At 41.1% G+C, this 23,743-nt stretch overlaps 1 protein-coding gene and 8 non-coding genes across 16 annotated transcripts in view; all 9 read right to left on the bottom strand.

The window, feature by feature from the left end:
* Positions 1-476: 476 nt before the first annotated feature.
* LOC117730221 lies at positions 477-557 on the bottom strand. The gene has a single exon (XR_004609439.1). It is a non-coding gene; the product is annotated as a small nucleolar RNA SNORD74 (small nucleolar RNA).
* A 2,431-nt stretch (positions 558-2,988) lies between these two features.
* LOC117730217 lies at positions 2,989-3,062 on the bottom strand. Its single transcript, XR_004609435.1, has one exon. It is a non-coding gene; the product is annotated as a small nucleolar RNA SNORD47 (small nucleolar RNA).
* A 173-nt stretch (positions 3,063-3,235) lies between these two features.
* Positions 3,236-3,301, bottom strand: LOC117730233. The gene has a single exon (XR_004609451.1). It is a non-coding gene; the product is annotated as a small nucleolar RNA SNORD78 (small nucleolar RNA).
* Positions 3,302-4,061: 760 nt separating this feature from the next.
* On the bottom strand, positions 4,062-4,145 carry LOC117730225. Its single transcript, XR_004609443.1, has one exon. It is a non-coding gene; the product is annotated as a small nucleolar RNA snR60/Z15/Z230/Z193/J17 (small nucleolar RNA).
* A 318-nt stretch (positions 4,146-4,463) lies between these two features.
* Positions 4,464-4,547, bottom strand: LOC117730228. The gene has a single exon (XR_004609446.1). It is a non-coding gene; the product is annotated as a small nucleolar RNA snR60/Z15/Z230/Z193/J17 (small nucleolar RNA).
* A 155-nt stretch (positions 4,548-4,702) lies between these two features.
* Positions 4,703-4,782, bottom strand: LOC117730211. Its single transcript, XR_004609429.1, has one exon. It is a non-coding gene; the product is annotated as a small nucleolar RNA SNORD79 (small nucleolar RNA).
* Positions 4,783-5,423: 641 nt separating this feature from the next.
* LOC117730236 lies at positions 5,424-5,485 on the bottom strand. The gene has a single exon (XR_004609454.1). It is a non-coding gene; the product is annotated as a small nucleolar RNA SNORD75 (small nucleolar RNA).
* Positions 5,486-5,870: 385 nt separating this feature from the next.
* Positions 5,871-5,951, bottom strand: LOC117730220. Its single transcript, XR_004609438.1, has one exon. It is a non-coding gene; the product is annotated as a small nucleolar RNA SNORD74 (small nucleolar RNA).
* A 1,317-nt stretch (positions 5,952-7,268) lies between these two features.
* The window catches only part of osbpl9 (oxysterol binding protein-like 9), a 30,182-nt gene continuing 13,707 nt past the window's right edge, over positions 7,269-23,743 (bottom strand). The window contains exons 1-21 of one of the 8 annotated variants that reach the window (XM_034529970.1): positions 23,299-23,743; positions 20,725-20,820; positions 20,305-20,352; positions 18,908-18,937; positions 18,762-18,812; positions 18,159-18,197; positions 15,070-15,163; positions 14,176-14,280; positions 12,896-13,055; positions 12,548-12,654; positions 12,208-12,326; positions 11,959-12,044; positions 11,663-11,843; positions 11,145-11,229; positions 10,794-10,904; positions 10,647-10,710; positions 10,421-10,561; positions 10,242-10,320; positions 9,942-10,033; positions 9,703-9,838; positions 7,269-9,327 (exon numbers count right to left, since the gene is read on the bottom strand). The exon at positions 23,299-23,743 is cut by the window's right edge and continues 67 nt beyond it. In XM_034529970.1, the coding sequence (XP_034385861.1) occupies positions 9,253-9,327; positions 9,703-9,838; positions 9,942-10,033; positions 10,242-10,320; positions 10,421-10,561; positions 10,647-10,710; positions 10,794-10,904; positions 11,145-11,229; positions 11,663-11,843; positions 11,959-12,044; positions 12,208-12,326; positions 12,548-12,654; positions 12,896-13,055; positions 14,176-14,280; positions 15,070-15,163; positions 18,159-18,197; positions 18,762-18,812; positions 18,908-18,937; positions 20,305-20,352; positions 20,725-20,820; positions 23,299-23,322 (1,923 nt within the window). In that variant the 5' untranslated portion in view covers positions 23,323-23,743 and the 3' untranslated portion in view covers positions 7,269-9,252. The other 7 variants (XM_034529969.1, XM_034529971.1, XM_034529966.1 and 4 more) reach the window with 7 other exon arrangements.

The raw sequence follows: 23,743 nt of genomic DNA, 5'->3' as shown, positions 1-23,743 counted from the left end.
TGTGCCTCAGATAATATCATCCATCTTGTCAAGAGTAGCAAATAGTGTCACAGCAGCACGTGGTGAATGTGCAGAATAAAGGCAGATTGATGCTTCTCTGGGTGTGCTAATTTGGAGGTCCAGCCACTGAAGAAATCACATGTTTTAAGTGGCAAAGAATCTGCTTTAAATGCTTAAAATTCTAAAAGCAGCTGGAAAATTATATACATCTTTAATATAAATGTCAAGAACCACCATTTCATAAATACTCAATGTAGTATAATCGGTTATGAATATAGAAGACAATTCTGCTTGCTTAGCCTCAAATAGACCATTTTGCAGCGATTGTATCGAAAGGCTGTAAATAAATTAATTGAAGTTAAATACTGCCAGTTTTAAACAAAGCAACTTCTTTAGTGCAGCTGTAAAGGCATTAAAACCTACACACGCAGGAGCTAACGGCACACTAGCGGTGCAGCTAATGTTTGAGGACTAGTCCCATGCAGTCAGAAAAGTTGGTATTCATCACAGTAAATAAGATGTCCCTACCAACATTCATCTCATCATATAGTCATGGGAATGACGCGGCGAAGTTACTTATTTGAGCAGAGGAAGATTAGCTCGTTTGCAAATTAGCATCTCAACTCGTGCAGTGAGGCACGTGGTCGAGGCCTGCTGCTACACTTAGTATTACCGTCAATGACACATTTAGTCAAAAAGACAGCACATGGCTTTTACTCGCTTTCCTTAATGTAAATTAAATGCCATAATAAACAAAAAGTATTCTTCCATCATTGTTGTTTTCTTCTCAGGGTGGAAACGGCGCTCAAAGATAATTAAACAGTGTTAGAACTCAAAGTCTCACCAATTCAACATACAATTTCAGCAAAGCCGAGATCCTCCTCGTGGCACCGCAGTAGCAACGCCTGCTTCAGTCTACTGAACCGCTGCCGTGTGTCGACTCCAAGTGTCGGAGTTTGTAGCTAACGACACCAGTCACGTGACTGATGACGTCCGAAGATTCCAACGTCACTGGTGCTTCACGAAGCGTTTCATTGGTTTGACACGTTTGACAGCTTGGACGTGTTGGCGCCTAACTCTGATACATATGACGCCTGAGTGTCAATCAACAATGTCGGGTTTGAGAGAGGAGATTCACAGAGAGAATTGTGATTTATGGCGAGTATTGGATGAAAACTGCGGTCACCAGTATCTGTTGGCATAACACTTTAAGGCCTTAATAATGTACAAACATTTACTATATTCCAAGTGTTTTTCCAGTGGGTAGTAACACAGTGGGGTATATCGAATCTCATCACGAACACGTTGTTTCATATTATTGACCAGTTTTTTGTTTTATTGCAATGTAAAAAAACAACATCGATAACGGTTGTATATAACATACAATCCGTGAATGAACACGCAGCTTTAAATGACTTTTACTGCAGAAATGTGAGAATGAAACATTGAGGTGCTTTATTGTCAGTCTGCCACCAGATGTCGCTGTTCTTCTTCAAAGTGAAGCCCCGAAGCTTCGAATCCTTTTCGGTACAAATAGGAAGAAAGCCTCAATGCTTCACAAGGCTTCATCGGCCATCCCTAGTTCCCAACTGAGTGAAATGACCGTGAAGTATCTAAGTGGCCACCATGATAAGTGCTGGTCTAATTCTCTAAATGCAAAGGAAAGGAGCTCCGGGTGCTTCCTTACTTAGCTCCTTTAGCATAGGAAACACTGGACCTCCCTTTTCGAAAGAAAAGGAGATACTTCCGCCCCACAATTCCTTGCGGCGGAAACATTTAAAGTGACGCACCATTCAGCCGTCAGGAGAACAAACGATCATGACCGACAAACGCAGATCATGTATGGAAAATTGTTTCAACAATCTGTTAAACCTGCTGGCGTGTATTTCGGTTTGGAAGCAAAAGGAGCTTCAGTAGTTTGGGCCAAACTCAAACCTCAACCACCGAAGACCCTCCACTTTCCCCTCCCGCACTCGCCCTTTAAACATACGCAACATATTCCATTAAAACTCCTATTTATTACTCAATAATTACCGAACATTTATTATAGAGGGAAGGTCAGTACACAACTTTTAAATGTAAAACAAATTATTTTTCAAAAAAATACATTTTCTACACCATTTTTTATTTATAGTCCTGGGGATGGGAGAGTCAGAGTCAGTCATGTGACGCTGGCTCTGCTCCAGAGGACTAAATCATAATGGACCACCCTCTACTGCAGGGACAGCGGAGAACGTTCTCCAGACTGCTTTAGCTCTGCTGTCAGACACGAGAACATTCCTGCCCACTGCAATAAGAATTAACACCTCTGGCCAGATCCTCCTCAAAATGTACATTAATAAAGCTTGCACCGGTTTCACTTAATTTCCTATATATAAATTCGTCATTTCTTAAATGTAAATGCAATTTTTCCAGCCATTTTATTTCTTACATGTAAAAATGGTTGCTGCTGAATTATATTTACCCCTGTGGAAGAATAAAGTAATATCATATCCTTTACTATAAGAAGTCCATGTAAGTATTAAAGCAACTGGTATCAGTTATTTTTAGAAAAACTTTCAGAAGCTGCACGGTATATTGAAAAGAAACATGCAGTTTCAAAGTCCAATACTCTTTAATATGATAGTTAAAATTGAGCTACTAACCATGTTGTAAAGACCAAATTAATCCAAAGACAGTCTATGGATAGTCATCATAGGTAGAAGTGTAAAGAATGAACTGCAACATTTCCTTTAAATGCAAACATGCTTGCCAAAACCCTGTTTATTTACACAACTATGACCGCTCCCTTTTGTTAATTCATAATAAACTGAACACACAAGCAGTATTTCTTTTGATTATTTATTTCCACACATTTTAGACCAACATGTACATGTTCTTGATATCCACTGGGCCAGCAAGGACTTCATGGCTTCTGGAAGGAGAAACATATATCTCATTAAAATGAAGTGGTGAAAACACCACCACAAGACACGTTTACAGACCACAGGCCTCAGAAAAAAATGGAACGGTAGGAGTATAATCATGAGATATCATTTGGCAGAATCTTTTCATCACAGGTAGAGTGGCGAGTTTTAAAATCAGAAACTACCTCTGACCAATAGGAGACCTAGTCTAGGCAAAGGACTTGAAATGCTTACCATGGTCAGTCCCACAGATCCAGCTCCTTCCTAACATCAAAAAAAAAACCTTATTAAAAGTCAATGACTGGTTGATTAAAGTGTAAATCACTGGGTTACTCAGTAACATAAATAATCCACATTACATTTCAGGTCAGACATTTGTTAAGACATCACTGAACCCAGGTCACAAATGTTTCATCTTGGGAGGATTTGTATTCTCACCTCAGCTGACCTCGTTTTCTTTCAAACTGCCCACGAAAGTAAACGATCACAACCTGAAGAGAGAACAGTGTAAGACAAATATGGACACCAGACATAAGGCTGAATATTTACACACCGACCAGCTCAGCTAGAGCTAATATAACAGACTCCATGGAGTAGTGTCAGCGTTAACTTTCTCATCACAGGTCAGTAAACAGGGATCAACATGATGTTTACTACAACCAAACAAATGTGTAGCACCTCCAGACGCAGATGGGACAGAGTTCAGCAGTCAATGGTAATTCAAATTTGGCAACATTATTAAAGATCATTGCCACATAACTTTCTACCAACTGCACTGGTCATCTGGGTCTAAAAGTGCTTTTAAAGTCGCTTCCTCAGACTCACCATGCTTGTGCAACATCTTGTCCTCTCGATTTTCAGTCTGGCTTTCACCTGCAAAGGACAGCTTTGTTTAAATTAAGGCAATAAAAGCAGTGTTATTTTTCTAGAAACAATTCAGATCAGAAAATTATAACTTCCTCAAAGAAATCAGAAACCTGATTCTATTAGTCATCACATCTGAATGACATTAGCTGCAGAATACCATCTGAGAGATACTTACCAACATAGAGATGGGAATTTTCCAGCAGGAATGTTTTACGCGTCTGGATGGGATGAGAAGAGATTGGTCATTATCTTTTGTATTTAACACAAAGGGTGAAAAGAAAATGGCAAGTGATACATCAGATAGGAGCGAAAGACTGCGCAGATAATCTTCATGGTTAAGTCAGTTGAACTATGCTCTCATCATTGTATCAGGCAGTATAGGCCTTTCACAGGAGCCCTTTTGACACTTCATTGCAGAGTTAAAATCATGGCCCAGTTCCATTTAGAGGGACCTGGTATTGCTCATGCTGGATTTGACTAATTGTTTTCTTAAACACCAACATCTGTGTTTACTCTGATATTACTAGACATGTCAAAAATGGTACTGTGAAAAGTGCTTATTAAGGATCCTTGTACTTTAAACTCACCTTCACTTGGTCTTTTGACTGCAAGTCACATTGGTCCTGAAAATAGAGCAAATACATTTTAAAAACACATGTAGAAATCAAATGGCTTTACTGGTGGTTTAGGCCGACCCATCAGATAGGAGCGAAAGACTGCGCTGATAATCTTCATGGTTAAATCTGCTGAACTATGCTCTCATCATTGTATCGGACCAGTTTTTAAATGTTTACTGTCATTTTAAGAACATTTCACTCACCATCAACTGATCCAAGTAAATGGAGATGAGCCAAAGATGGAGGACAACCTGAAAGTTACCAGACATTAGTAAAAGCTCCCACTTTAATACAAAGGCAGTTCTGATTCTGCACTGCATCAGTAAAAAGTTGTCTTTCACTCTTTTCAGAGAGATTCCCAATGTTTTTAACATTGTCCATCATTGACAGTTTAAAGAAAAGAATGCAGAGTAAAATAAACAAATTACCTGCTACAATGACCCATCATTGGTGAAATCGTCAGCTCCAACCACCAAACTAGGCACACCTGAAAGAACAAAGAAACAATGAGCATCAAAATAATAATGTTAGACCTGAAGGAAACATGTTTTGTGCCTCAGATAAGTCAACTGGTGGGTTGAAAATATCGTCATCCATCTTGTCAAGAGTAGCAAATAGTGTCATCACAGCAGCACGTGGTGAATGTGCAGAATAAAGGCAGACTGATGCTTCTCATGGTGTGCTAATTTGGAGGTCCAGCCACTGAAGAAATACATGTTTTAAGTGCAGCTGGTGGAAAATTATACATCTTGAATATAAATTTCAAGAACCATTTGTCTGTCCATCAGAAAGGTAGGCTTTCAAGTAAGTTAAAGAAAGCACAACATGGTTCCACATCTCATAAAGATCTAGTGAATCAAGGGACACCTCAGAGAAGCATAAAGCCGTCTAACCTGCCATTAATTGTGAAATGAGCATTACCTCATTTGCTCCGAGTTACTTCATGAATAGCTCTCAGCTTGCAAGACACCTGTTGATGAACACATTGTTAGTACCATAGTGGTCATATGGAGACAAAGTATAGCTAACTCAAAGTCTCAGTGTAAAATTTATCAGAAATCACATCTGTCCACTACTCTTACAGCATCACAGACTGTAGTCTTGTAATCAGAAGCCATTATGTGTTAACCTTACCAGCATAGTCTGCCAAGACGTTCACAACGTGTAGACATCTTCAACCTAAAAGGAAAGAAACACTTTAAAGTTATATACAACTCCGATATGAATAAACCTCCACTAGTTTCGTAAAGACTCTACTATAATTATGATAGACAATTCTGCTTGCTTACCGACTCAAAGAGACCTTCATTTTGCAACGATTCTATCGAAAGGCCTGTCAGAAAAAAAAGAACTGAATTTAAGTTAATTACTGCCCGTTTTAAACAAAGCAACTTCTTTAGTGCAGCTGTAAAGGCATCAAATCCTTCACATGGAGCAGCTAACGGCACACTAGCGGTGCAGCTAATGTTTGAGGCCTAGTCCCATGCAGTCAGAAAAGTTGGTATTCATCACAGTAAATAAGATGTCCCTACCAACATTCATCTCATCATATAGTCATGGGAATGACACGGCAAAGTTACTTATTTGAGAAGAGGAAGATTAGCTCGTTTGCAAATTAGCATCTCAACTCGTGCAGTGAGGCACGTGGTCGAGGCCTGCTGCTACACTTAGTATTACCGTCAAGGACACATTTAGTCAAAAAGACAGCACATGCACAGAAAAATAGACATAGATAAAGCTTTGTCTCCACCTGAGGTCGAAGCTAAACATAAATAATTGGACTAGATGAAAGTAGGACCAGTGACTGAGGTCCTTAAAGTTACAGCTGTTAGTTACCTGGTGCGAAGGAGAAGAGTGAGGACTGGCTGAGGGTGCGGATCGTTTTTATAGGGGAATGTCGCACTGGCTGATGGGAAAGATAGGTCAGTGTCTGGTGCCTCTGCTGGCCAAACGTGTCATAGAACATACAATTATTAAATATCTATATTTGTTATTACAACATGTTTTACCAGTTTGCTCCATCTCCATGACAAATGAGCAAACTCCATCTGCCGAGGAGGGCCGAGAAGAAAAACAGCAACAACAACAACAACAACAACAACCCTTTTAGATCTGTAATTATGAAAGGCCGCCTGGTCTTTTTTGTCTTTTTTTCTGAAAATGTCCTTTGTGTAAATTATTTTTCTCTCTTCTTTTCAAAATCTGGCAAGTATGTGTCATTATTATATGTTATAGATGCTTAAAACAGTCTGTCATAACAAACAAGTAAAGAAACGGATTTTAATTTTCATCAGGTTTCAATTAACTTTGAGGACAACTTTTGAGATTACAAAAAAAGAAACGTAAACTTTATTTCATCTTCTCAAACAGTTGTGTTTGACTAGAGCTCTCAGTGTCCATGTTACAGCTTGTTATATAGCTTGTTATATGTGTCCATGTCCATGCGTTTCTTTAGCTGCAGTGGTAACGCCCGTTCCTGAAACAGATCCTGAAACAGTTCCTGTCCAGCTGAAGACAGAGACCCACTCTGCCTTTTATGGCAGAGAGACGATATATTATCTTATTGTCTGTACTGTATCGTATTTTTGAGCTAATCTTCAACTGGCCATGAAGGACCAGTGTCAAAATCTAGTTTTAAGAATATCAATTAATTTGTTATTGTGCTAATATGGTGCATGTTCAGAAATAGTTTTTTGTTCGATCTAGTTATTTAATGTTATTATTTTTTTTAAATCGTATTTTTCCCAGCTAGGTTGGTTTCTGGGCGATTAATAAAAGCTTTCATGTAGCGTATCCTACCTGAAGTCTGTCACAATGTTCTGAGCAATAAGATGAGACAATACTCATTTGAAATAACCAAGACAATATCTCACAGGAATAAACTCATGGAGATTTAATACTTTGCATCAATAAACAGGAAAATCTGATACAATCAATGGTTATGATCAAAATTGAAATAAAAAATACATTTTGATTGCTCTCTAACAGGCGATACTGAGTGATACTGAAATGTATGGCAAGGCCTCGATTCAATATAATTTATAAAGACATACCATGGAGGAAAAAACAAAGTAAAAACTAACAAATTTAGCTAGGACACTGAATTTAATTTGGCTCGTTTCTAAAGGCATGTATGCTTAAAATAATTAAATTCACCAGCTGCAAGTTTTTCATACACACAGCACCAGGAATATGTTCGTCTTTATAGATCCTGTCAACAGATTCATTGACTTTAACTCTTTCAATATTCATTGAAATCGATCAGATTCATCTCTGACGCGAGCTCGCTACAACACAGATATTCTTGAGCATCTTCAGTTGAAAATGTTTGTTTTTTATTTCTGACTTTCAGCCCAATATCGTTGCATTAATATCCAATCTGTGTAGCTGTAAATTAGAGAATGAATAACGGTTTGAGAAAGCAGCGGTGTACAGTAGGATACATATTGCCCTCTATGTGGTGATCTAAAAAATCATTGGACAAAGTAAATGAAGTTGATGCGAAAACAGAACCGGTAGAACAGTCTGGACTCAAGCAGCACTACGAAACAGCAGCAGTGTTGTTTCAAAAGTCTCCACTGGTTCCTCGTTTTCACTCATCGTCCTGTGACGACGTGTGAACCATCGAGGTGATCCAGTCCGACAGCTGCGGGTTTGGAGAGGAAACCGGCACAAAAAGGGAGACTTCACAGACACCGTCCTCGTCTTACGTCCTCATCATGAACCAGCAATCCAGAAAGACATGAATATGTAAACAATCATTTGTTCATAAATGCCTTCAGGTAGTAACATGGTAACATTTTCAGAGGATTGTTTGTTTTCTGTCCAGAGGAAAATCCCTTTAGCCTTTTTATCTAAATCTTTTTGGCATAATGGACACCCAAATTTGTCCTTTGAACAGGCAATGTCAATGATCTCTTTATTGCATATATTCCACAAATCTATCACAACTCTCCCAATCAGTGAGTTCAGATGCTATGGCTTATGTCGGGCTTTGCTTGTGAACAGTGTGAAGGACAACATATGCGGCAACGTTGACCTCAAATGGGAACACAACACCAAAAGGGGTAAATGGAATGATTCCTAAAAGATGTAAAGCCATCAAGTTCATATCCTCAAATATGTTACACTGTTGCCAAAAAGAAAAAGAAACAAAAAGAGCATTGAAAAAAAGAAAAAAAAGAGAATATATATTTATATATCCATCATATGTATATCTATATATAAACAACAGTTACAACTATTTGCAGGCAAGCGGAGAATTTCTCCCCCGCCCCTTTAAGATTCATCCCTTCCACCGTTATAAGGCTGTCAGACTCTCGGAGGGGGCAGCAGCTTTCTTTCCTCAGTCACCAGATTCCCTGAGATGTAGAGCGACGATTTTTTTGTCACGGTTTATTTGAATTGAACACCCTCAACCATACACACCCCTTGCCCCCTCCCCCAAAAAAATATTTGTGTAGGGAAACGCGTGCTGCTCTTGCTCGTCCTGTGGCGCAGATGTCGGGTGCCGTCGTAAAATTGACGCACAGAGTTGAGAGACGAGATGTGCCAACCCTCCCGTCTTCACTGTGCACCGCCGAGTCTGGTCTTGGCGGGTGGTGGGTATCGGTGGAAGTGAAATTGCCCAAATAAGGAGAGGAGCTTTAACTAGTTTTCACGTTACATCCTAGATGCTTTTCCATTTGATTTCATATTGTTGTTTTACAGTCAAATGCAAAGCTGTGTACATAATCAATCATCAGTCATTCCAAGGCTGGGAAAAGAAGTGGTTTTGCAAAAGAGTTCTTATGAAGACTCTGTTGTGTGTGCATTTCTTTATGCATATGTATGCTGTGTGTATCCTAGTGTGCGTAGTCTTCTCAGTGCCCCTGAGAGGCTAATCTCTTTAATAGAGGCTCGTCATAGACCCAGCACTCTCCGTCCTCGTGGAATAGCTGCAGCAACACACAAGCAAAAACATGGTTTACAATCAAATATTTAAACTGATCCTGAAATAAAACTGCACAATTATCTGACATGTCTAACACTGATTTGGTCTACCAGTGAAATAAAGTTGTTGTTAGATCTGTCAAATTTCAAGTATAGAGTGAAGTGCCTCCTATTACCTGTTCTACGACAACGACACAAGCTGTGTCCAATCGGTTAACTGGAAAATAAGTGAATGCTTTCCTTTTGCTGGTGTAAGAATATACAGAGCTTTAAAAAAGGTGAAAAGATGCATGTCAATGTCCCAGCGTTTCATGAGTGTGTAGTCTATAATAACATAGTGTTCCTGTTCCTGCTGGTAGATAAGGAACAGGCAGTCTCACCCTGGTCTCCCACTGCTGCTCGTTCTCCTTCCTCTCTCTGGCTTCGGCTCTCTGTTTCTCCTCCAGCCGGTGTTTGGCGTCTGTTGCTGCATCGATGTCTCTCCGCTTCAAGTTCAACGTCACATCTCGCCACAATCTGGTGAAGGGAAACGACAAGAGTGTAGTTTCGGAGTGAGGGACTGTTTTTCCTGATCCTCGGTATGTCCGTATTGGTATGCGAGGGCGGCTTCCTTTCTCACCTTCGGGACTCGTAGTCAAGCTGGTCTTCCAGCTTTCTCACTTTCTTCTTAATGATGCCTATCCTCCTCGTGTCGATGAACACTGTGTTCTCCTAGAAACGCACACAAAACACACCAATACATGTATTAATGTGTTCATTCATAGCGAAACTCTTTCCTTTAGTAATTATTCCCAAGTGTTTTGAATGCCTACATTTGGCCTCAATTAATTATTGTCCGATTTTATATTTAGCCTCCACCCCATTAAAAAAAAAAAAAACAAGAGAAATGGGAAAAGGAAGAGATAAAGAAAAGACTCACTCCAGTCGCCCACTTGGCATACATCACTCCGTTCCATTCTCCTTCAATGGAGCAGAAAGACTTCTTATCATTAGGGGCACTGAAAGAGAGATAGAACATAATTGTGGTATACTATATAAAAAGTTTTACCAGTCTTTGAACTGCGATTTAAAACTGCTGTGCAACCGTTTCCCTCTTACAAAATCTCAGCGGTGATCCTGTGCTTCTTTCCTCCGTAGAAGGGTTTGGTGTGGAACACGATGTTAGCACTGTAGCCCGACTTGGAGCAGGAGATGTTGCACTCCCCACCCAGCTCCACCCACGGCACGGTCAGGATCGACCTGGACAGACGGGCTCCGGTCAGTGACGCACACATTATTGACCATAAAGATGTGTGCGATGGCGCAAGAATATAGTAACACGCACCTGCCATATCCGTTCGGGAAGGTGAGGACGTAATGTTCATCGTGCTCCAAACACGACACACAACCTGAAATGAGACCAGCAAATAATCAACAACTACATGAGGTAGTGACAGTAAAGGGTGTAAAGTTTATGAAGCAGCCTCAGTACCTTGGCCAATATTGTGGACACCTATGGACATGCCTAAGAACTTAGACTTTGTCCAGATGTGAGCGTTGAACTGGATCTTCTGATTTAAACATTCTGCGTAGAATGCAGAAACTACAGAAAGGAGAGAAGAAGTTCTCATGTGAATGTAGAAGAGTGATAATGTCTCTGCGACAGTCCAGAAAACGAGTCTTTAAAAATCAGTCAAACAATTTAATTTGGTTGTGAACACAGAGAGTTTATACATTTTCATTTATTTTTGCTGTTATAAGCACTTTATGTAAATGTAACAGTGGCTACATGTACTGTCCCTATCAAAATAAAAATCATAACATAAATAAGATCCACACTTACTGGGTGGGTGGTGAGAGACCTGCTCTGCCACAAAACACACACTGTTAGTTGAAGACCACGGTACTGGACCTTCTGATACCGTCTCCTGGAGGGTGGAGGAGAGGGAGGGAAAATAAACAACTTTTAACAGGTTACAAATATGCAAACCCTGAAAAACTAATTAATTGTTGTGACTCTAAATAATATGAAATTGAACGGGTTGCTTGTGTATCAATGTACTTAAAAGGAAACCAGTTTTACGCAATAAGAACAAAGTTTGTTACAACCAAATACAGAGTCTCAATAAGCTGAACAGGCCAACAACTACATTTAAGTCAAAGTGACATTTAGCTGTTTTTTAATATATAAAGTGGTACCTTCTTCTCAATAAATCTGGCATAAATATAAACTTTTGTAAAGATGTGACATTCTTTTGTTTCTTGCGACATTAATGCAAAATGCTGTACCATAGCTGATTATATACACATAGTCCCGAGTAGTGATGAACCCACAAGGGCTGCAGAAGCGTGAGCGCTCACCGTGAGTGTGGAAGGCTCCTCTGTTTCGCTGGGCAGGTCCCAGTGGCAGTAGAAGACCTCCCCCAGGATTGGGTTGTAAGGTTTCTTGGCCACTGAACCTTTCCTCCCTGCATGGAAAGCTGACAGGTACCACTTTACCACGTAAACCATGCGGTCCCGGGCCTCCAGCTGCTCAGCGATACTAGCGGAAGTCAAACAAATAAGTTAAACTTCTTAATATTGGACCATTTCTGAATTTATTTATTTTTAAACCGTGTGATGCAAAAGCTTGCACCAGTGAGAGCGATGACCCTTACCTTACAAATAAGTCTGGATGTGCAAAGAAGTCTGCGTACATTTCTAACAAAGATCTCCTCTCTAGGATGAAAGTAGGCAGGACCACCTGTGAAATATAACAAAGGAGAAACATTGTACAACTGTTGCTACACAGCGTTGTTCAATAGAAAACCGCTTGCACAGATGATGTTGGCGAGTAAAAGGAGAAAGGACCGCCGCAGTGAGAGAAATGGAGACATAAGTAAGTAATGGTGGTCAGGGGTCTTTACCTTCGTGAGGTCCATGCCCAATCGAACTTGAGAGAGAAGATGCATGATGACGCTCTTGTGCTCCTCCACAGACTCGCCCTCACCTTCATCATCGCGGTCATCGTGGCTGTCAAACTGGTCTGCAGACAACAGCAGAGGACACGTCTCACTTGGGTGTCATGACATTACGTTCCCCGACTTCTCATGTGCAAGACGTCCCTTTCCGCCATTTGACAAAACCCAATTGTGATTGATATTCTAAGTGTAGATGGGGAAAACTAAAGCAGGGGAGTAACAACTGGAATACCATAGCAGCTCAGTGTTAATGTTGTTATACATTTATGTGTGCTTTCCTTTTTACCTGCATCTGTGGTGCCGTTGGACATGGACGAGTTCAGGGACTCGGTGGTGTTTGGTCGTTTCAATGCTTCATTGGTGAGAGGCGATGCAGCTTGAGGCCCTGAGGGACTGAGGAGGAAATAGAGAGAGTGGAAAGGCGACAGGAAACAGGAGAGAGAAGAGTGAGTGGGAATTCACAACAAATCATGTCGCAAAGCTCTCCGACTTAATGTTGATTTGCACTGGGCGGCATTTTCCCACCCGACCTGCTAAACGCTGTCATTATAGTGTTGCTTTTAAGTTATAAAACAATAGATTTACTGTATGTGGTGTTGGCTGCAGGGGGGTGGCGGAGTGATACTGTACTCACTCTATGCAGTGTTTGGGGGAAGTGCTGCTCTGGTAGAACTCGTCAGCATCGTAGAACTCATCCTCGCTGGAGGAATAAGAGAAATCTGGCACCGAGTGCGAGGGGAGGGGCATGTGAGCCGGGGAGGCGATGCCGCTGCTGGAGCCTGACGGGCCACTCCCTGATAGAGGGGGAAAAGAAAATTCAAACACTGTCTGTCAAGTTAGCTCCCTCCTGCAGCATTCAAATCAATAAGGCTTCCTTCTTCATACAGTTTACAGGTCATGGTCAAATCAACATTATGCTGTTCCACATAAGCATTATATCCTGACCCCGGTCCAGCTGGCTGTGTAAAGTAACATCAAGCTGTCTTTAACATAGTGACGGCTTCCTCTGCAGAGCAGATCGACTGTGCCCTGGAGGCCGCAGCCTGCCTCCTTAGTGCACAGCGCAGCATTTTAATACTGTCGCCTCAGCACAGGAGACAAACATGAGCCTGGCTGTGCTTTCCTACGCGGCTTTTTAATTCAATATGTTCGTTGACACAGCACTCAGGGTGGCAGGAGTACAGTAATAATTCAAGGTATTATTACTTTTACTGTTTTGGTTGAGTTCTTGATACATTAGCATCACGTTGCTTGTGCATTAGGATCTAATAATACATTATATTATTCTGACAAGGGCCCACACTGTTCTTTCTCCTAATTATGATATCATATCTCCTTCCTTTTGACGTTTACCACGGTATGAGCTAGAAAACACATTTCTTGTAATACAAATAAGAAGATTTACATTTTTAAAAAGGCAGGGGAAAATATAAAGGTGAAGTTTGAAGTTGATGAAACGTCACCTCCACCCCCCTTAGGCACTTAATGGGTCATGAAGTATTTTATTAATTAATTAATTAATTTGACAGTTGCTGTTTAAGTCAAAAATTAACTTTGAACGTTAACTTTAAGCCAACGTGGATGAAAAGTCCTTAAAGTGCTGAAAGATCTTTAATCCCATGAAAACATTATCTACTGATAAAGATCATGTTATATCACTAAAACCAGCTAATGAATGAACATTGAGTTTTGTTTTGACAAAATGTGGCTTGTATGCTGTAACTATTTTTAATATATGTCACGACGGATTGGACCAACGCACCAAACCAGGAATATAACTGCGGTTCCCAATATTTAATTTGGCTTAATAATTAGAGGAATGTGTGATTTACATGAATTACTACTGTGACAAATCACCTTTCCATGTAGTGTTACAGCTCTTAATGCTTTGATAAGTGTGAAGTGAACTTTCACCTGTGCTGTTGGGAGTTGGAGTCTGCAGACTGCCCATCACCGTGACGACGGGACCAACGGACAACGTGGAGGGTCGTTGGTCTGATTTACACACCTGAGACGCGTCTTCAGCAAAAAGAGAAAGTAGAGGCTTTAGCACTGAAGCCTTAAAATAAAGCAACATCACATTAAAAACAGCAGCTTGAAATCCAGAAGGCTGAGAAAAAGATCTGAGACAGAAGCCCCAGCTGTGAGGGGATTACAGTCTATTAAGAGAATGAAATTAGCATGGCCTATTTTACATGGATCGTTTTCAGAGCATCATTTGACCGAAACAGCCCAGATCTTAGTCATGCCGTGCCATTGAATTCAGTTGATTATTAACAACATTACTTGAAACTAAAATTACACTGAAGGACAGCACTTGGCTCAAAACAGAATATTAACAAACATTTTCAGAGAGAATTATGTAGACATACATAATTCTCCTTGAAAAAGCATGACAGATATAATGCGACTTGACCATGCTGTAGATCCCCAACAGTCAGGAAGGTAACTTCTATATTTTACCCTCAAACACATTTTATCAAAATCCTGAATAAAATCAATATTGTCCTCCCACATCGTCTTCAATACCAAGTGTGAATTTAAGGATTTTAAATGTGACAGAATATTACAGTATTTGCTCTTGGATCAAATTGCCCAAAAAGGTATTAAACGGCAGACAGTTCTGTAACACTGTCAAGAGCGTTGCACAGAACAGGTCCATCAGCTGAAGGAGATGAAGGCGTGAACAACAGGGGGCGCCGTTGTCCACCTCTCTGGGAGTAGTTGGGTTGGGTCTACATACACAGCAAGCACATGATACCATGTGTATAAATGTGTCTAGGTAGTGGTGAATGTGATGTTTAACACCTGTGGGTAGTGCGGTTTGTGTTGGCATCGTGGTGTTGACTACAGCAGGGTCCAGAGGGGGTTGGTAGATCCCATCCACTGGGTTTATGGTGCTCTGGAGGGAAAATACAAAAAACAACACCACATCAGACACTTGGTGCAACAATAGCAAACTCACGTCACTGCCTGCTTACTAATCTAAAAGACAACATAATAACCCTTGAGGTACAAATATTAAAGAGAGTTGGCTACAGTCAGAGGAAAACATCAACCTTTACTAGTCTATAACCGAATGTAACCACATTAAAACACCATTTCTATAAACATCCATGCCCATGTAAGCACCCACCTTCCACTGGGCACCAACTTCACAGCTTGTGTATTGGATATAGAGATGAGATATATATATATATATATATATATATATATATATATATATATATATAAATAAATAAAAGCTTAATGGTATGCCTATGCGACAACAAGAACAGTGAAATAAAATACACACCACCAAGCCGAGGCAGATCAATTTGCTTTCTCTTCATTTTCTGAAAAAGTGTTTCCAGGTTTCATTATCGAGATCAATACAATACCAGCGACACCGATTGAAATACGAACACCAGCGGCTTTACACAACAACCCACAGTGCCTATGGACCTCTGAGCAACCTCTCCATCTAAAGAGGAATGATTTAACTCCACTGGGCCGCAGACTAAATCTTTAACATGTTTTTACTCTCTAGCTTTTGATTTCCCTGTAGTGAAAACCAGCGGGGGATGTTCTTATCCGCAGTGGCCTGCAGTGCCACCATAGCATCATGTGTCCATGCATTTGAACGGAGGCACAAACACACACACAGACGTGCAGGCGGTCTGTTGGCTCAGTGTAATGGGGCCACTGGCACCACCGACCCGACTGACAGGAACACAGATGACAACACGTGTTAAAGCAAAACCTTATCGACCCTTATTTTCCCAGCAAATTACCCCTAGGGCTCTTGGTGGCACTGAAATTAGATTTAGTCAATGTGATGTTATCCTATTACTCAAACTTGACCTATAATCTGTGCTTTCTACAGAGAAGTTCTGATTCAGTCATTTGAAATCCACAGGAACAGTGAGTCCGAACGTGACCTGACACAAGGCTGTGAGGGTGAAAACGGAGCAGCTGGTGAACCAAAGTTGGACTAAAATACCAGGGAGTAGACAACAGGCCTCCACAATCCCATGATGCAACACTGAGCATGTTAGACAGAGAAGATACTGACTCCTGAGGAGGACGTGCTGTGGTGTGAAGTCACGGTTGTTTTTCTAAAGATGACATTTTCCTCACAATAATACTCTATGAAATTATTACTGGATTCTCTCACCTTGTTTTTTCTATGTTTCGGCGTGACCAAAAGGCAACTTATGATCAGAAGTGGAACATTTCAAGCGGACAAAAGTTCCATTTGTTCACACTTGTTCTCTCTTAACTTCAAGCTTTCTGCCACTATTCACTCCTTTCTACCACCCCTACGCACTGCCCGGCACTTGTCTCGTCCACGTGCCTCCATGAAAGTAAGGGCTACTAATTATAGCCAACTACAGAAATATTAGTCTGCCATGGTGGGACCAGCTCGTTAAAGCAAAAGCAGTCACAGGATAAGCTTTCTAGCTTAAGATGTATTCAAGCACTGAGTCAGGATATATAGATATATATATATATATATATATATATATATATATATATATATATATATATATTGTTTTATTAATGCAGCAGGTAGCTGGAGCATCAGAAACAGACCTAAACCAATCACAACATATCAACTATTTATTACAGGCTTCTGGTATGCGGTTTAAATGTATCCTGGACTGTAATCCCCCTGCTCATGCAGTACTTGACATGCTGCTGGTTTTTCAAGTATTATAAACAAAAGGTTCATTTATTATTTGCTCCACATTATTGGCACCCGGGCTACGTGACAGATGTTTAGACGTTCTAAAGCTGCAAAGATACGAAGCTTATGGCATCTAAAAAAACATGTGCAGTTGGATGTATAGACAGAGCTTATGCTGTGCTATTTATACAACGTGATACTATACTTAATGACTGAGATTAATAAGCAGACCTATGACCTGTACAGCCCCCTCTGTGATTCTTGCTTTGAGGAGGACCACACTGAAATTATCCAAAAACGTATATCGATATGCAAACTATCACAGTTGACTGTATTTAGCATTAGATTGTGTGGCAATGCCTCTGCTGAGAACCAGGACTGGCTGAAAGCACTGCATTTATAAGCGGTGCTGTCTGGAAATCAAAACTGCAAGTGGAAAAAGTCAAGAGGATAATTTGTTTGGTTGCTACTTGATTTAAAAAGTGTATCGTTTGGAAGCACACACTCAAATCACAGGGGTCAGAGTGTTATTTAAAACAAAAGAAGACTCCATGTTTACTGCGATTGATGATGCATGCTGTAATTCTTCACAACATCCTGAAAAGGGTCGGAAACAAATCGCTGCGTCAGAGATTAATCTAAAAATAAATAGAATGCTTTAGTCAGGTATTCAAAGTACATGTGATTTGTAGTAAAAACATGCAAATCTGTGTATGGCGACGGACATGAAGACAGGGCACCTGCAGAGCCAGTAAAGTGCCCTCTGAATGGCTTTCCATGTATGAGTGCTCAATGGTTCAATAAGCAGGCAGTGTGTACACGATGAATCAATGGTGAATTAGTCATCTAATTAGAGGGTGAAGTGAAGTGCAACATTCTCTCACATTCAGGCATGCGACACACATGTATGGTCTACGTACACATACATATTCTGCTACAGTGTGCATTTTCTGGATTAAAAGTTTGCACACACACAAACATTTTGTAAAAAGAAAATAGTTCCCAACCATTGCTAAAAGAACCTTTACTGAGATGAAATCAGAAGTAGTTGTGGAAGACATGAGGGAAAGGCTTGAGATAGAGCTTATCTCCAAATTAGACGGCATGCACTAAAGAGTTCTGATTTATCTGATTTTCTACAGTGGAGAGTAAATTAAGCAAAAAAGAAAAATTAGCAGTTTGCTTGATAAAAATTTTTTTTGTCATGGACGGAGAAAGTCAAACTTACTATAAGTCCGTTTGCGTGTTGCTGTTCGTTACTTTGGTCCTTAAAATTTTGAGAAGACAATGTTAGACTACTTGTGTAGGAAGGTTGAAGAGTCATTTCATGAAGCATCCTGAACATCTGCAGTGTGGAGAGCGATGAGATCCATCACTCTCATCACACGGAGCTTCATAATATTCACTGACTTGCCGCATGCAGTAATCCTTTCATCACATGGTAAAAGCCTCCTTCATTTCTTTCCGCATCAACAACAGGATTGCTCTACCGCGCCAATCTGTAATCGGCATGTTCCCTAGAACCTTATTCATGAGTAAAAGTAGTCTTTTTTTTTCTTCTTTCTATCAAGTGTTAACTTGAAGCAGAGGTGATTGCTCCATTTCCTGGGGGAGGAAGGGCTGAATGCAACATGTGATGAAACGAGTACCGGGCTACACCCTAAAATCAACCAGCGACCCAGATAGCAACTGTAAGCAGGGAACTACCCCAGAGACACACCAAGGGTAACACACAGCACACACTGGCGTGGTCTCACGAGAACAACGACTATGGTGAAGCAGCAAAACCAACTACAGAGAGAAGAATCACACGTGCCGATAGTGTGTTTACCTTGGCGATTTGCAGCAGTACAATACAGTGCTTGATGGACTCTACCATGCTCTGAAAGACAAAGACAGAAGAAAGGGAATTCAATAATTAGGAACTGACCTGTACACCCAAAGACCGGAAGGAATATGTGTTAAGATCTGACTTACACAAGTGGTCTCCTTCAAAATTTCAATTTTCTGTAAAAAAAGAAGAAAAAAACGTAACTAAAAATACAAACATTGTAAAAGCTGATGCAACTAGTTTGACAACAAGTAAAGCAAAACAGGTAGATAACATCAAGGAAAGTCAACAAAATAATTACTCATTCCGAGGAGACTGGTGAGGTCACAGTGACAAACAAGTCAAAGTGACCAAAAGCCAGCATTAATCTCAAGGAGGAAGTGAATCACCCAGCTGCTGTGAAAGAGAACCAACAACCCAGAGACACCCTGAAACTGAACCGCTTCCTCCAACAACAACAACAACAACGATGGATACTTACTCGAAACTAACAATTAAAAAGGTAAATAGAAAACTTCTCGTGGACTGAATGGTCTTAAAAAGCAGGGCAATAAGAAATGCAACTGTATTGTTAACTAAACCAATTATGATCTGAAATGATTACACTTTGGTTAAAACAATGATACCTCAATAACATACATTTTTGTATCAAAAGCATGGCACATCAGCTACTGCCTAATGCTGCATTCACACTGAACATCTAACGCCCTCGTGTTTGGGTTCATAACATCATCTTTTACCGACTACGTCTCGATAACTTCCGCTTCCAGCGCTACTAGAAGAGCAGCAGCAGCCCAACGGGCGGAGCGTCTCAACGCTGATTGGCTTTCGCAACTTTGCGTTGAAATATTTCAACTCTGGCGATCTACTCGCGCGAAAAATTTGCAGCACGTTTGGTGTGAACGCAGCATAACCCAAAATGTGCCATATTAAGCTTCAGTGCTACTCCTGTGTCACAACTATTATTCGATTCATAAATGGACATAAAATTATCCAGTGACTATTTTTCTTTAATCTATTACTGATTAAAATGTCTACTTTTCCCAGCTTGTTCTCGGTATTTAAAATAAAATGCTGCTTTGATCAATTAGTATTCATTTTAAACAGTTGATCAGACAAGCTAGACATCTAAAACATATATTTGGGTTCTGGGAAATTATAATGGGAATATATAACAATGTATTCGTTTTTGTGACATTTCGCAGACAAAAAAAAAAGTGAATCAATAATGAACATGATCATTATTTGCAGCCTTTTTAGTCCTTTTGTTGGCTTTTCAAATAAAAAAAAGGCAAATTCTTAAATCACCTTCTCAATGCAGATGATGAGGAACAGGTCAGGTAACCAATACAATAACCTTTTAAATATTCGGATGGCTTAAAACTGACAGGCGCCTGATATCAAACGTCTGCTCTGTGATACACAGACATCGGCGCTGTGTGTCAGCCTGCCTCCCCGGCTGTCAGCCTCGGCACTAATGACGGCGAAAACAGCCGACCAGAGAGCCGATACACAAGGACAGAGCAGCGCTGCTGGTACTCACTCTGCGTGATTCATCCTCTTTGCAGTCCTTGATCTTGTCATCAAACAGCTGCGTGAGAGTGACAGAGAACAAGAGTTGAAAAGGGAAGAAAGGAAGATGGATAATAAGTTGAGATGGGTACACAGTCAAATGAGTATTAAAACAATAAGGAGGTGAATCTGTACAGATGCAAAGCCAGCTCCTCTCACCAAGGAAGGACACTGGAGAATATGTTGCTGCTTCTTTAAATACATGATTTTCGGTTTTATCTCCATGCTACCACACATCTTTAATAGCATCTGATTTGTTAAAGTCTAGAGTGCGATCCAATATGTCAAAGTGAGTGGCAGATATTCCATATTTCTAATAATCTACATGAAAGTGTGAAACACTGCAGACGAAATCACGATGTCGGTGTAGTGTTGCTCCACTGAGTCCTACCTTTAACTGGTCAATCAGAATCTGTAGGTAGGCGTCGGCTTCAGCGAGCTTCTTATCAAAGTCTTGAACACTTGGAACTAATCCCGTCTCTGCCTCCTGAGGACGGAGAAACAAACACAGCAAAGCATCGTTTAGTATTTGCATATCCAAATCAAAACAAACACTACAAATAATATAATATTGACTTATTATCCATTCAGAAAAAAAGAAAAAGAAAAAAAAAAGAGCAGCTCCTGGTCAGGTAGGCTTTGAAAACTGTGACACAAAATGGTGGACAGAAACATCAACAGTTTAGGGGAATCTTCCAGCACTGTACTATACTAGGGGAGATATGAATACTATTGTTTAAAGGCTAGCCAATATAAAAGGCCAGCAGGTCCGTCTGCCTGACTGACGGGAGGCCAGCGAATTTCAGGCTTCAACAAAACTGAATCGGGGAACTCGAGGCTGGAGAGAATTTAGTTACTGAAATAGAAGCATGAGAATGGTTTGAAGTGCACTCAAATTCACTGTTCGCTAATTAGCTCGCTTTAATAGCGCCATCTCTCACTCTCTCACACACACACACACACACACACACACACACACACACACACACACACACACACACACACACACACACACACACACACACACACACACACACACACACACACACACACACACACACACACACACACACACACACACACACACACACACACACACACACACACACACACACACACACACACACACACACACACACACACACACACACACACACACACACACACACACACACACACACACACACACACACACACACACACACACGAGCGCGCGCAATCCAGCTGGCTGTCACACAAAAACAGGAAGATGAGCAGATAAATAAACGTACAGACAGGCACAATTTATGAAAAGAGTTCACCTCATATCTAATGCTGGAGCCTGTCGCTACGCGCAAAGACACTCAGTGACACAATGAGACCTTTATTCCACGCCAGGCGAATCGGTAAGATAACGAACACGGCGCGTGTCAGCAGCTACTCTGACAGAACAACACGCAACAGCACCTCTTGCATGACATGACAAAGCAGAGAGAGAGAGAGAGAGAGAGAGAGAGAGAGAGAGAGAGAGAGAGAGAGAGAGAGAGAGAGAGATAGATAAGCGCTGATGACGACTGCTGGAATCAAACGGAGGCTCTTATCAAACCATGTCGGGTGCCACCGCCGCTTTGGACTTGCTGCGTCGCACAGTCCTGGTTCGTGTGGCGACTTCTCTTCCGGCTGAAGACGGCCTCATAGGAAAGTGAAGAAACGCCATTAACAGCCAGACGCCCGCTAACGCTTTAACGGTTCAAACATGCTATCTTTATGACAAAAACAAGAAAAGTCTCAACTCAGCAGTTGTGAAACCTGCATTTAACTTCCTCAAAGGATCAAAAAAGTGCTTGCACTGTTAGCCTGACTGCAAAACATAGCTGCCCACATGAGGTCCTGAGTAAAAATAAAAAACAATTCCGAGGCCAGATGTGAATGTCTATATATACACTTCATCGATGTGTGTACACAGGTGTTCGAATGTGCACAGTCATTCCAGTGTGAGCAACTTCTCCTGTTTGCGTACTCGCACTAGGAAATACTTCCAGAAATATGTCCAACCAGGAAAAGAGCTGCCATCTTTCTGGTTAGGCATAACATCCTGATTATTTTTTAAACGTTTAAGCTGTCAACAAAGTCCAGACCAATGCCAAAACAGCTACAGGTATTTACAGAGGGAGTGGACTAGCTTTGAGATTCTTATAAGCTTCTTTCACAGTGAAGTGTTCATTTTGCCATTCCTCCTATTTGCAGTGGGGATTAATTCCAACACAATGGCATCTACAAAATACCACATAGGTCCTAATCAACTGCCATGCATCTAACACAGGTCATATTTACTAGCTTAAATTTAATTAAATTACATTTTCTTGAAAAGGTTTTATATCATACATTACAACACAAGCTGACGTGGTGAAAACAAACAATTAATAAGACAGAGCCCCTATCATCGAAGTGAACAAAGTCATTCAAGTTTCTCACACACACACACACACACACACACACACACACACACACACACACACACACACACACACACACACACACACACACACACACACACACACACACACACACACACACACACACACACACACACACACACACACACACACACACACACACACCTATTTGTTCTGTTTCTTCTACTAAAAATTGACAGAGCAGATACATTTGGATGCAGAAACTCAAGAGGCAGGAGGTTGTGTATCACCACTGTTCCTGAAATACCCCCCAACTGTCTGCCCCTCCACCATTGACAGCAGCCTGTACAGTCTCACACAAACCCACCCTTCCACCCCAGACTCAACAAACAACACCCTCTCCCCCTCCCCCTGTTTCTATTCGTCTCTCCACGCAGTGTGACCCACTTTAAAATGCTGCTGCCCTGGCAGCGCACTGCAGCCGATAAAGTTATCCCTGCTCTGGTGCAGTGGCCCTTGTGTCTGTGTGTGTGTGTGTGTGTGTGTGTGTGTGTGTGTGTTTTACTTACTGGGTGCCTCGTTCCAATTGACATGCTGCGTTAAACCTGGTACATCTCCCCTATCAGGATATTTGGCCTGACACAAGCTTGTTTTTTGTCCTTTCTCCTTGTGGTCTTCTCTCCCTACAGCAACAAACCACCAGCTCTGGTGAAGTTAGCGTTGTTACTTTCTTTCTTTCCTTCTTTCTTCCCCCTCCTCCTCCTCCTCCCCCTCCTCCCCCTCCTTCTCCACACAAACAGAAAACAACCTCCTCCTTTTGCTCTCCACTGCAGTCTGCCAACATAAACCACAGCAGCAGTTAGCTTTGCAGTCCGCCTGGCTACAGAATATCCTTCGGCGGTAGTTATCAGCTGAGCGTTCGGTATGAAGGCAGACAGAGCCGAGTTAATCCAAGCCCCCCCCTGGCAGGAAAGGCACACTTCCTCTCACGCAGGCAAGAGAGAAAACACACAA

This window comes from Cyclopterus lumpus, chromosome 4, assembly GCF_009769545.1.
Source record: "Cyclopterus lumpus isolate fCycLum1 chromosome 4, fCycLum1.pri, whole genome shotgun sequence".
NCBI lineage: Eukaryota > Metazoa > Chordata > Actinopteri > Perciformes > Cyclopteridae > Cyclopterus > Cyclopterus lumpus.
Note: the sequence above shows the minus strand (reverse complement) of the source record. Positions and strands in the feature narration are given on the sequence as shown.